We start from the raw sequence: 13,116 nt of genomic DNA on the forward strand, positions 1-13,116 counted from the left end.
TGAGATAATCCTGGCCTTAGGCTGCAACAGGACCTTCTATCCCGGTTTCAAAGCTTGGGTTGGGATTTACGAAAGTGTGCGGCCGAGGTCGCCCAAGCGCAGAGTAATGGAGTCCTTAGAGCTCGGCCGAGGAAGAGGGCCCCCAGACGAAAGCGGATAGGCTATGAGCATCCCTTGAGTACCACCACGAGGAAAAGCCCCATCCACACCTCCACAAGTCCCCCCGCCCCATCACCACCCTGCGTGGGGCCGGGGGCACTGGCCGCTGGACAGACATTAGCGACACCCAGCGGCCGCACAGGGACAGGCCGCCGCGTACCCGCTCGGCAGACACGCGGTGAGGTGGGGGGCGGGAGGGGTCCGGGTGATTCTAGAGTGGGTGTGTGCGCGAGTCCCCACTCATAAGTGGCAGAAGATAGGGATGGGACAAGGAGGCTCTGACCCGAACCGGGAAAATACCAGCCCCCAAAGCAGGGCCACATTGTGGCCAGCCAAGGGCAGGGTCCTATCCCTCCTCTACTTAGACCCTCCCAGGGCAAGGTCCTGCAACCCTCAGGTTGGGAAATTCCCTCAGATCACACCCCACCCCGATTCACAATGGATAGGGGGCAGGTCTCCTCGCCGAGGCCCCGCCCCTGCAGTGGGTTCAGGCTGTCACTGTGGCGTGGCTAGGAGGGTAATTCCCTCGCTCAGTCTCATCACCTGCCCCGCACCTGCGGCTGCCGTAAATTCCCACTGTGAGGCAGCGGGAGATGAGCGGGGCGCGAGGTTGGGGCGCCTGCAGGTATATCCCCCGGAGGTGCCTGGCGGGAACCCCGCGTCGGCTCCAGAGGCCGGAACACCCGCTTAAGTCCCTTTAAGACCAGCTCGGTCGCTAGCGCCGCCGCCGCAGTTACTAGGGATATGGCGTCACCTGCGGGTGGGGCTTACGCGCCAGACCGGAAGCGGAAGGGGCGGGCCTCCGCGGGCCCAAGTTCCAGTGCTGTCGCTGCCGCTGCCGCCACCGCCAGTGCCCCTTCGGAACCGGAGCTGGCTGGGCCACAGCGCAATATGGTGGACTACAGTGTGTGGGACCACATCGAGGTGTCTGACGATGAAGATGAGACGCACCCCAACATCGACACGGCCAGTCTCTTCCGCTGGCGGCACCAGGTAGAGCGCGCGTGCCCAGCCCCTTCCCCCCTCCCGGGACTCCGCTCCAGAGTTCTGATCCCTTATACCTCCAGGGACCCGCCATTGACACCTGGGATCCCACCGCACAGTCTGGGCTTTTAATATCTTCCGGGGCTCAACTCCGTGACCTCAGAACTGCCGGGACCCCTAGGGCATCTTCCTCATAGTCTAGACTCCCAAGACAAGCTTTGGGGGTGCCCCCTAGTCCTGTCTGGGACCTTCGACTTATACCCAGAACTCTGCCACAGAGTCTGGACCCTGATCCTATTCGGGTACCCACTTCTGATCTTGGATATCCCATTCGCCCCTCCCCTTCCCTCCCCAGTTCCTAGAGTCCTTAATACTTGAATGAATCTATTCTACGATATGATTCCCTGGGTTTGAGGATGATTCCCATTCAGATCCACAGATCCCACTCCCCCAAATAGAACAAGGAACTCTGCTTCTCCTGGGATTTCTGTTCCTGGCCTGGATGCCAACCCACACCCCGGACCCCTTCCCTATCATTAAGTCCTTTGCCCTACTGGGGTCCTCAGTCCCATCTAAGACCGGAGGTTTGGAACCCGGTTCCCCTCCAGACTAAATTGCCAGCTCTACCCTGATGGAGCCTCCAATTCTGTCTGCTCTCCTTTAGTCTCACCTACTGTAGACCCCATATCCCATGACATCAGGAAACCCTACCTTAGCAGCTTCCCTCCCAGCCAGAGCCCCTGCTACTTCCTTGGTATTGCAGACCCAGGCACCACCCACACCCCAAGACCAGCTCCCTGTAGAACCTCCACCAGCATTGGAACACCTCATCCAAACCCACCCTGTCTTCCTCCTAACCCCAGCCTGGCCTGCTGCTCTCAGACACCCAAATTGTCTCTACTCTCATCAGGAACCCTCTCCCAGCCTGATTCCAAATTCACTGCCCCTTTTACCTATTTTCCCCTAAACCCAGATCCCAGAATCCCAAGTCTGAGAGTACCCCTGCCTCTCTCCCTGTCCGACCGTGCTCACAGACCAATAGAATAGCTCTCATAAGACCTAATGTTCTAGCCCTAGCTGGTTTGGCTCAGTGGATAGAGCGTTGACCTGAGGACTGAAGGGTCCCAGATTTGATTCTGGTCAAGGGCACATGCCTGGTCGATCCCCAGTGGGGGGCGTGCAGGAGGCAGCCGATCCATGATTCTCTCTCATCATTGATGTTTCTCTCTCTCCCTCTCCCTCTCTCTCCCTCTCCCTCTCTGAAATCAATAAAAACATATTTAAAAAAATACCTAATGTTCTAACCTCCTGCTCCCCCATATCAGAGCAGCTGTATCACATGCCTGTGCCTGTTATACTCTTAAACTGAGGGTGTGTACCTCTCAGAACCTTCCAGTTAGTAATGCTTCACCCCACCCTCCCTTATGGCAACTCCCAGTCATTTATTCAGAAACTCCTAGAAGGCCCTTTCCCATCTTGCCAAGGCATTATTAGTTCCTACATCTGGTCCCCAGTCCCATTTTCAGCCCATTCCTTAAAGCAGCTGTGTCTTATGGTGTATCTGCTGGGCAAGCCACTAGAGAGCTGGGGTGGGGAACGTCTGGCCCGCGGGCCGTGTAAGGTCTGTGAAATCATGTGGTCTGGCCCTGCCAGGGCATTAGGGGTGAGTTAATTAAATGTTTGCCCAAATATAGCAGGCTAATTTTCAAGTTGATAATTTTGAATGCCCCCTCGACTGATGTTATAAATATCCAAATGGCCCTTGGCAGAAAAAAGGTTCCCCACCCCTGTCCTAGAGTGTAAGAAAGTTCTAGCACTTCCATCATTTCCTGTTGTGTGTAACATTTATTATTTTGAAATATTTAAGACCTCCACAGAGCTCTAAAGACAGTAAGCTTGGGAACACAAGTTTCTGTCACAGAAAGAGGTTAATTTATACTGCTTTATGGAGACCGCTTTGGTCCCGCTGGGTGGGACCCCCCTCCCCCCCATCCTGGAGCGGCTTCCTCCTGCCACGCCCTCCTCCCTCCTCCCACAGAACCGTTTCCTGTCCTGCCACAAGAGCCCTGAGGCTGTAGTGGACACAGGGGGCCTCAGTGTCCCCTGCACTAGGCAAGCCTGGGTTCTATCCCAGTCCATTGAAATGAGATTAGATCTGAAAAGAACTCGGCTCAGGCCCTGGGAGGAGAGGTGGGGTTGGTAGAATGGTAGCCTTGTGAGCTTCTGAACACAGACTTCCCACCTGGGTTCAAATCTTGGCTCCTGAATCACTAACTTGCTGCATGGCCTCCAGCAAAGTGTTTGATCGCTCGGTGCCTCAGTTTCCCCAGTTGGGAATATTAATAGTATCCACCCCATAGGGTTGTTATTTACTTACCGTAATGTATGTAATGCTTTTGGGACAGCCCCTGGCTTGTAATAGCTCTTTTTAAACTTTAGCCACTACTTTCATCATTATTATTCAGGTAATTCACTCTCATGGTAAAAAAACAAAAACAAAAAAACTTCCAAAGATTCCAGAAGGGGACAGGTGAGGCTCCCTTGTCACCACTGGTTTCCTGCGGCTCCTTCCAGTGCGTTGTGCCACATTAAGATTCCATGAGCCTTGGTTTCCCTCTCTGGAAGGCGGGAGGGCAGCCCCACCCACTGCCGTGGCTTCTGCCCTGCCCAGCCCCTCATGGAGGTGGAAAGCCAGGCCTGGCGGGCAGCCACCCCTGCCAGTTCTGGGAGGCCTTTATTTAGCTTTGGCCTCCCTGGCGGCCACTCAGAGGACACTGGGAAAAGCTTGGTGGCTGCCCAGCAGAGACCAGTAGGTGGTAAGTTTCTGCTGCCACCCTAGGCCAGCCGTGATGCCCACCTGGGAGAGCCCCTCACAAGTGAGCAAGAGGGCTCCAGCGTGACACAGGCCCTTGTGGAGAAAGGGAGGTTGCAGAGGACAGGGCTGTGTTGTGTTTTGATCCCTCCATGAGGCAAGGGCCTTCTCGATCCCTATCCACATGGGGGAAAGTGAGGCTCAGGACTGGGGTGTCAGCCCAGTGGAACACCAGTCCTATAGAGGCTCTCGATTCTCATCCCCTGTATGCCTGGCCCTGTGCTAGAACCTGGACAGACTGCCCCAGCTAAGGCATAAAAGCGAGTTAACAGACTATTCTGGTGGTAGTAATTATGGCAGTGATGATAACAGTAAAATACTGAGTGCTGTGTGGCAAGCAGTTGCCATGGAATCATTTATTTAGTCCTCACAGCAACCCTGTGAGGCCTCATTTCACAGAGGGGAAAACCAAGGCAGGGAGCGGTTTAAGGAACTTGGCCAAGGACATGTCACCAGTAAGTGGCGGAGCTGGGTGCTGTGATGATGCAGTAACAACCATTCCCAGTTAATGAGCCCTAACTCAGGGGCAGAAATAAAACTGAGCACTCCAAGTGCATTTCCTTGTTTGAGCCCAAAAACGTTCCCCAGAGAGAGCGATTGTCCCCTTGGACAGACAGTAATGACAGTAACCAGTGTGGGGATAGTGCTTGCTGGGCACCCATGCCTTGGACCGTCTGCTTCAATTTATAACCTTTGCTTCTAGTGCAATCCCATGAGTTTGGTGGTGATGTCTGCATTTTACAGCTGAGGAAACAGATTATGAGAGGTCAGGGGATCGGCCCCGGGCGGTACACAGTAGCCATGGAATGTCACCCCAGTTCTGGGGCCTGAGGCTGCCCTCCAGCATCTTCTCACATTATCTGAGGATCACAGAGGGGCTTTTGGGACTCAGTGATGCTTAGGAGGACACTTGGGGAAGGCTCTGTTGAAACTGAGACTTGGCAAATCAAATGGAGTAAGAGGAAGAGAATTCCAGGTGGAAGGAACAGCATGTGCAGAAGCTAAGAGGCAGGAGAGACTGGTGTATTCAGGGAACCACAAGGGTCAACATCTGCCTGGGACCCAGAGTTGGGAGAGGAGGGCAGGACCCAGCCCTACACAGGGCCTTGGTGCCCGGTTGGCAGCTTGGGGCAGGGTCAGAGGGTCCCATCTGAACCCACACACTAGGATGGAGTAGTGGGAAAAGCTGTATATGTTCCAAAGACTCCTCTGTCAGCTTCTGAGCCTGAATTTGAGAGAGCAGCAGTTGAAGGCAGTGGCATCTCTTGGATTTTGTCAATGGCTCTGGATGAATGGGCACAGCCAGGAGCCAGGGAAGATGATGGTGGAGCCCAGCAGGGCTGGAGAACAGACCGGGCCAAGCGACCTGATAGGAGTCTGAATGGGGGGACTGAGCGAGGGGGACGGTGAGATGGGCACCATCACTAAGCTTAGGGCACAGTGGAAGCGGACATTTGGGGTGAAACACCCAGGAGGCTACTGGGCATGATGTCAGGAGGGCATGCTGTCTGGAGACAGCTGAGGGGGCCTTGGCAGTGATCCAGGCTCAAAGACTCGCAGTGGAGTGAATTAGAGAATCATTTAACAGTGAAAAACCGTCAGGACTTGGTGCCAGAGCAGGAGGGCAGGGCAGGATCAGTGAGGAGGCCTCAACTGGGGGCAGGAGGTGGGGTAGGGGTGGCTTCATTGAGGGGGGACATGGCAGGAGTCTGGGTTTTGGGGGGTAAAATGGTGGGTTCGGTTTTGGACATGGAGTTGGAGATGCCTATGGGACACCCAGGCAGAGGTGGATTGAGGGGGTTGCTGGACAGAGGATGGGTTGCAAGATTCTGAGGAAGCAGGGGAGCCTATGACCTTGGTGAGGGATGTCTTTTTATTTTATTTCATTTTATTATTAATCCTCACCCAAGGGTATTTTTTCCATTGATTTTTTAGAGAGAGTGGAAGAGAGGAGGGGGAGAGAGAAACATCAAGTGAGAGAGACATGCCGAAACTGGTTTGGCTCAATGGATAGAGCGTCGGTCTGCGGACTGAAAGGTCCCAGGTTCGATTCCGGTCAAGGGCATGTACATGGGCTGCGGGCACATCCCTGATGGGGGGTGTGCAGGAGGCAGCTGGTCGATGATTCTCTCTCATCGATGTTTGTAGCTCTCTATTCCTCTCCCTTCCTCTCTGTAAAAAATCAATAATATATATTATAAAAAAAAAAAAGTGAGAGAGACACATCAATTGGTTGTCTCCTGCACGCACCCGGACCAGGCCTAGGGATTGAACCTGCAACCCAGGTACATGGCTTTGACTGGGAATCAAACCTGAGACCCTTTGTTCTTTGGGCCGACACTCTGTCCCCTGAGCCACACAAGCCAGGGTAGGGGGTGTCTTGATTCATCCATCAAGTGCCCAGAACATGATAAATAATTGTCACTGGATGTTAGCAGGTGACATGTGCTGAGGAGGAAGATAATGCAGGACAGGACTGAGGGGAGGTCCTGATCTTCAGTAAGGTGCTCAGGGAAAGGCTTCACCTATAAGGCAACACATGGGCCAAGATCCTAAGGATATGAGAGAGTAAACTGGGGGGAGGGGGGGTCCGGGCACAGAGCCTTCCAGGCCGAGGGAACAGCCAGTGCAAAGGCTCTGAGGTTTGGAGTGCATTCAAGAAAGGTTGAGGTACCCAGTGTGGCTGTGGGGCAGGGGAGTTGGAGGAGGTGAAGGCACGGAGGTAATAGAGTGTGCAGGGCCTTGTGGACTATGGGGAGGAGTTGGGCTTCTGCTGTGAGTGAGGTGGGAGCCATGAGGAGTTCTGAGCAGAGGAGGGACCTGTCCTGACTCAAGTGTGTGTAGGTATCTCTGGGGGTGAGGGTGGAAGCTGGGCACCCAGGACACATGTTGGTGCAGACGTTCCTTGTGACCCTCCCAGCTATATCCTGGAAGCCCTTGGCTGGGATGGGGCCAGGGTCAAGGGACAGACCATTCCCCAGAGTGATGTGCCATCCCTGCCCACAGGCCCGGGTGGAGCGCATGGAACAGTTCCAGAAGGAGAAGGAGGAGCTGGACAGGAGCTGCCGCGAGTGCAAGCGCAAGGTGGTCGAGTGTCAGCGGAAGCTGAAGGAGCTGGAGGTGGCTGAGGATGAGGGCAGCAAGGTGGAGCTGGAGCGGCTGCAGGCCGAGGCTCAGCAGCTGCGCAAGGAGGAGCGGAGCTGGGAGCAGAAGCTGGAGGAGATGCGCAAGAAGGAGAAGAGCATGCCCTGGAATGTGGACACGCTCAGCAAAGACGGCTTCAGCAAGGTATGCGGGGGCTGGCGGGGCACTCGCACCCCTGGTTGGGTTCCGTGGCCATTGGCAGGTTGGGGGGGGGGGCATGGGTAAGGGCTGCACAGGTTAAGGGAGAGATGGATGGGGGCAATGGGGGGAACAGGGATGCCAAGTGGATGAAGCACCCCACTGGTCCCCTTCTGATCTGCCCGAAGGCCCTAGTCGGAGGCCACATTGATGTTCATGGCGCCATCACTGCCTCCACCGTGGATGGGATGGGCACTGCGGCCACGGCCCACTCGGCCATGTTCGAGGCACTCCGAGGCCTCACCCCAACCCGCTCCCTCTCTCCCCACACCACAGAGCATGGTCAACACCAAGCCCGAGCAGGTGGAGGAGGAGTCAGAAGAGGTGAGAGAACAGAAACACAAGACCTTTGTGGAGAAGTACGAGAAACAGATAAAGCACTTCGGTGAGTTGGGTGCGGAGCTCCACCAGTGGGGGCCTGAGGGGCTGGCTCTGCCTCTGGGTCCTTCCAGCACCCTGCCAACACCTTGTCGTAGGCATGCTCCACCGCTGGGATGACAGTCAGAAGTACCTGTCAGACAACGCCCACCTGGTGTGCGAGGAGACAGCCAACTACCTGGTCATCTGGTGCATTGACCTAGAGGTGGAGGAGGTTAGTGGGGCATGCCCTGGGCTGGGGGAAGGCCCTACCCTGAGGCTGCCGCTTGGTGACACGGTGCCGGTTTATTTTGGGCAGAAATGTGCACTCATGGAGCAGGTGGCGCACCAGACCATTGTCATGCAGTTCATCCTGGAGCTGGCCAAGAGCCTGAAGGTGGATCCCCGTGCCTGCTTCCGGCAGTTCTTCACTAAGATCAAGGTGGGGGCCCTGAGCAGCTGGGGCGAGGTGGGGTGGTCCTCAGGGAACCAGCCTGTGGTCGTTGGTGGGAGGCAAATACATGTCCACGGGGGCCCAGGCCTCGATGATTAGAACCTTATACATCAGGAGAGGGCTGAGCCATGGAGGAGGTGAGAATTTGTTGGCTTCCAGACAGATTTTGAAAGAGGGTGAGGGACAGAGTCAAGGACACTTCCAGGTTTCTTACCCTGAGCATCTGGAAGAACAAAGCTCTATGTGCTGAGCTGGGGAGATGGAGGGCAAGGCAGATTTGGGGGCGGGGCCGCGTGATCCAGAGCTCAGGTGTGGCTGTGTTGAGTTTGAGGTGTCTATGAAAATCCCCACAGGAGGACATCAAGGAATGGCTGTGGGGGTCTGTGGTGCAGGGGGGCATGCAGGCAGGTGGTCATTAGCATACAGGCACACTTCGTTTTATTGCACTTCACCTTATTGAACTTCGCAGGTGTTGTGTGTTTTTACAAATTGAAGGTTTTTGACAACCCTGTGCTAAAGTCTGTCGGCACCATTTTTCATGTCTCTGTGTCACATTTTGGTAATATTCTCAGTTTTTCAGACTTTTTCGTTATTACTATATTCATTATGGTGATCTGTGATCAGTGATCTTTGATGTTACTAGGGCAAGACCAGCAAAAAGATTACGACTCGCTGAAGGCTCAGATGATGGTTAGCATTTTTTAGCAATAAAGTATCTTTTAATTAAGGTATGTACATTTTTTAGACATAATGCTATTGCATACTTAGACTACAGTATATTGTAAACCTAACTTTTATATGCACTGAGGAACCAGATATTCGTGTGACTTGCTTTAGTGCGATGTTTGCTTTATTGCGGTGGTCTGGAACCGATCCGCGGTACCTTCGAGGTATGCCTGTATAGGTGGTAAAGTCTGAGCTTAGAGGCGGAGACCAGATGGAATAGAGAAGAGGCTCAAGCCCCAGGGTGTCTATGAGGACTGGCAGCAGGAGGGTCTTGGATTCCTCAGTGCTGCCCGGCAAACCCCTCTTGCTTCCTGCTCCCCACAGACAGCCGACCGCCAGTACATGGAGGGTTTCAACGATGAGCTGGAGGCCTTCAAGGAGCGCGTGCGGGGCCGCGCCAAGATACGCATCGAGAAGGCCATGAAGGAGTACGAGGAGGAGGAACGCAAGAAGCGGCTTGGCCCTGGTGGCCTGGACCCCGTGGAAGTCTATGAGTCTCTCCCTGAGGTGCGCAGCCCCAGCCCCAGGCAGGAAGGCGGGCAGCAGGCAGGTAGCCAGCAGGACTCACGGAGTCCCGGGGACCCAAGCCCTGACCTCAGCCCCTCTGCCTCCGCAGGAACTCCAGAAATGCTTTGACGTGAAGGACGTGCAGATGCTCCAAGACGCCATTAGCAAGATGGACCCCAGTGTAAGTAACTGCACCCCAGGCCCACCCACTAGCCAGGCTGAGCGGCAGGCCAGCAGTGTGTCCCTCAGCTCCCCTGCCCCCAGCTCTCCCTGTTGCTGATAGAAGGGCCTCCTGGGCTTCTGGGAGGAATAAGGGAGGCTGGGTCACTGTGTGGCCAGCACGTGAGGCAGCCAGGCTTTTGTACCACGAGCACCTACTGCGTCCTCGGCATCCAGACTGAGTATCACTGTCACTCACGGTGGGCTGTTTATGAGCACAGCCAGCACACCCCACTGACCCCATCTTGCCAGTGATTCAAGGTGGTCCAAGGAGGGGGTTCCTCTTCCGTGTCAGTTACCCCATCAAACCACAGATTCTCTCTTTTTTTAAAAATATATTTTTAAAATCTACTTCAGAGAGGAAGGGACAGGGAGAGAAAGACAGAAACATCAATGAAGAGAGAATCACTGATCAGCCGCCTCCTGCACACCCCCCACTGGGGTTTGAGCCTGCAACCCTGGCATGTGCCCTTGACCGGAATCGAACCCGGAACCCTTCAGTCCATAGGCTAACGCTCTATCCACTGAGCCAAACCAGCTAGGAACACAAATTCTCTTTTGATATTAACTGGCCAAGTGCATGGGAAGGGCTGGGCACATGGTAGATGCTGGTAAATCTCAGTTGTCATTATTGTTAGGAGCAGTAGCAGTGCTGAGAGATGAGTCTGAATAGAGCTTGGTTTGACCCCATTCCTGACAGTGGCTTAATGGTTGGCCATACTGGTTTCCTCATATGTAAATTGGGTCCATTCAGAGGATCTGTGCTGGGGTTTCTAGTTCTTCAAACTCCGGCTTGAGGTTCACTGCCTGTCTTTGATACACAGAGGTCATGCTTTTTTTTTCATTTTTTATTTTTATTTTTTATTTTATTGATTTCAGAGAGGAAGGGAGGGATAGAAACATTAATGATGAGAGAAAATCACTGATTGGCTGCCTCCTGCATGCCGTGTATTGGGGATGGAGCCCACAACCTGGGCATGTGCTGACTGGGAATTGAACCATGACCTCCTGGTTCATAGGTCAGCGCTCAACCACTGAGCCACACCAGCCGGGCTGCACTAGCCACATTTGACTTACTTGATAGCCACATGTGGCTGGTGGCCACCATGTTGGACAGCACAGATGATGGATCCTTTCCATCACTGCGGACAGTCCTTTTGGGTAGCTCTGCTCTAGAATGAGCAGTAAGCAGGCTTTAGGGTGTGCAGGAGACAGCTGGTCCTCCTGGGGGTGGCAGCTTGGGCTCACCTGTCTGTCTTTCTCCCCACAGGATGCAAAGTACCACATGCAGCGCTGCATCGATTCAGGCCTCTGGGTCCCCAACTCCAAGTCCAGTGAGGCCAAGGAGGGAGAGGAGGCAGGTCCCGGGGACCCTTTACTGGAAACTGTCAAGCCAGATGAGAAGGATGTCAGCGCGTGACCCGCCCCAGCTGCTGCCCGCCTGCCTGCAGGCTTCCGTGCCCCCCTTTTCAGAAAATGAAAATAGATGCCATTGCCCTAGCTCCTGGCTTCCTTCACTTCCCCCCGCCCTCCAGCCTGGAAGACCTGCCCCATGCCCTACCCCCTGCACTCATCCAAGTCTTGCTTTGAGTCAAGGGCCTTCACTGCCTGAGCTCCCCCATCAGCATTATGCCAAAGGCCCTGGGGTCCAGGAAGGAGCAGAGGTGGTTAGGCCGATCCACAGGAGAGGGGGAGGGTCCCCCGCCGAGGGGCCTGCTCCAGTCACTGGGCTCTGTTTTCACTGTCAGCTGTCGAGTCTCCTATGTGGTAAACAGCAGTGATCTCCCAATAAAGGATTTCAGATGCTCTGGATAGCATTGCGCGGGCTGTTGGCACAGCTCTTCTGGGGGCTGGGAATGGGGAGCCTGGTGAGTGTTGGTGACTAGACCTGTGAGTCCCACGCTTTGCCCCCCATCTATCTGGGCAACTCTTGTGCTCACTCCAGACACACTGTTGCATTCTCTTCCATCAAAGTTCTCACCTGCCTCTCACCTCTCAGTCTTGGACTTGTCTTGTTCCTCTAAGTCTCCTGCACCATGTCTCACCTTCCATGTGGGCAGCTCTGCCTCCAGAACATCTTTTTATTCACATGGCCTCCACCCTGGTCCAGGTCCCCATCACCTCTGGCCTGGACACCGGCCCCACACCAGACTCCAACGGGCAGTGGCCAGAAATGCACATGAACATGAGTCAGGGCACGCTCCTCCCTCAGAGCAGAGGCCAAAGCCCTCCCTAGGCTCACCAGGCCCAGAACCACTGCCCAGTCACCTCCCTGCCCTCATCTCGTGTCCCCTCACCTTGTGTCCCTTTGTCCACTCCCTCTATGCCTTGATGGTGTGAGAGCACTTGAAATTTTATATCAGTGTGAGTTTGGACAACTTACTAAGTCTCGGTGTCCCCATCTGTACAATGAGAATAACGGTGGTGCCTTCCTCCCACAGTTGTGAAAGGAGATAATGCTACTGGCAAACAGGTGCCTGGCACGTACTCAAGATGTGGCTTTGGTGCATGCCTGTCCCTTTGCCTGAGCACCCCTATAGTGTCCTCAAGTGGGGCTCCTTTTAAAAGGTAATGAAATATTTGGGCCCCAGAAAGGGCTTTAAAGAACAGTACAATGAGCATGGACACATTAGCCTAAGAGATGAAATATCAAACCAGTGAAGCCCTCTGCCCGCTCCTCTTGGGGGATACCACCCCCCGCATGCTTGTCACTAAGACCAGAGCTCAGTGCCACCTCCCAGAGGCCCTCCACCAGCCTTCTGAGTTGCCCCTCCTGACCCCAGGCAGCTTGCCTCACCTGCCCAAGTGCCTGGCTTTGCTGACCTGTGTATTGTCTCTGTTATGCTGTGAGCTCCACCAGGGCACAAAGGGAGCCTTTCCTGGTCCTGAGATATTCACAGCCACAAGGGGTCCTAGCATACGGGGGCTCTAAGCAAACATTTGCCAAAGCTAAGGGCCCCAGAATGCTGTTGTGCACAAGCTGATCACCACCAGGGGGCAATAGTGAGCTGCATATCCTAATGCTTTTCCTATAGCTGAGAAAGGCAGGTGGTGGATCTGGAGGGCGGGGTGGGAGAAGGCATCCTAAGGCCCTGGATAAACTTCACTCATCCAGGGTTGTCAATTGCTTAATTCCTTCTTAAAATATATGTATTTTTTTTATTGATTTCCGAGAGGAAGGGAGAGGGAGAGAGAGAAACACATGATGAGAGAGAACCTTTGACTGGCTGTCTCCTGCACGCCCCCTACTGGAGAAAAAGCCGGAAAGCCAGGCATGTGCCCTTGACCGGAAGTGAACGGGGTTGGGGGAGGGCGGGCTCCATAGGCTGAGGTTCCATCCACTGAGTCAAACCTGCTAGGCCCGTGGTCAGCAAACTCATTAGTCAGCAGAGCCAAATATCAACAGTACAACGATTGAAATTTCTTTTGAGAGCCAAATTTTTTAAACTTAAACTTCTAACGTCACTTCTTCAAAATAGACTTGCCCAGGCCGTGG

The 13,116-nt window shown here is 54.4% G+C and overlaps 1 protein-coding gene across 1 annotated transcript; it reads left to right on the forward strand.

Annotated features, from left to right (window-relative positions):
• Positions 1 to 803: 803 nt before the first annotated feature.
• On the forward strand, positions 804 to 11,432 carry CDC37 (cell division cycle 37, HSP90 cochaperone). The gene is made up of 8 exons (XM_008158066.3): positions 804 to 1,152; positions 7,022 to 7,303; positions 7,634 to 7,742; positions 7,834 to 7,949; positions 8,034 to 8,156; positions 9,219 to 9,401; positions 9,511 to 9,582; positions 10,891 to 11,432. The coding sequence occupies exons 1-8, from the start codon at positions 904 to 906 to the stop codon at positions 11,038 to 11,040; spliced, it is 1,284 nt and encodes a 427-aa protein (XP_008156288.3). The 5' UTR covers positions 804 to 903; the 3' UTR covers positions 11,041 to 11,432.
• The last annotated feature ends 1,684 nt before the right edge of the window (positions 11,433 to 13,116 follow it).

This window comes from Eptesicus fuscus, chromosome 6 (genome assembly GCF_027574615.1).
Source record: "Eptesicus fuscus isolate TK198812 chromosome 6, DD_ASM_mEF_20220401, whole genome shotgun sequence".
Taxonomy (NCBI): Eukaryota; Metazoa; Chordata; class Mammalia; order Chiroptera; family Vespertilionidae; genus Eptesicus; species Eptesicus fuscus.

Bases quoted from the DNA above. Each gene is read 5' to 3' on its own strand.
- CDC37 (XM_008158066.3), top strand. From the start codon at position 904: ATGGCGTCACCTGCGGGTGGGGCTTACGCGCCAGACCGGAAGCGGAAG. The intron at 8,157-9,218 runs GTGGGGGCCCTG...TGCTCCCCACAG, and splicing joins AGTTCTTCACTAAGATCAAG to ACAGCCGACCGCCAGTACAT. The intron at 9,402-9,510 runs GTGCGCAGCCCC...CTGCCTCCGCAG, and splicing joins TCTATGAGTCTCTCCCTGAG to GAACTCCAGAAATGCTTTGA.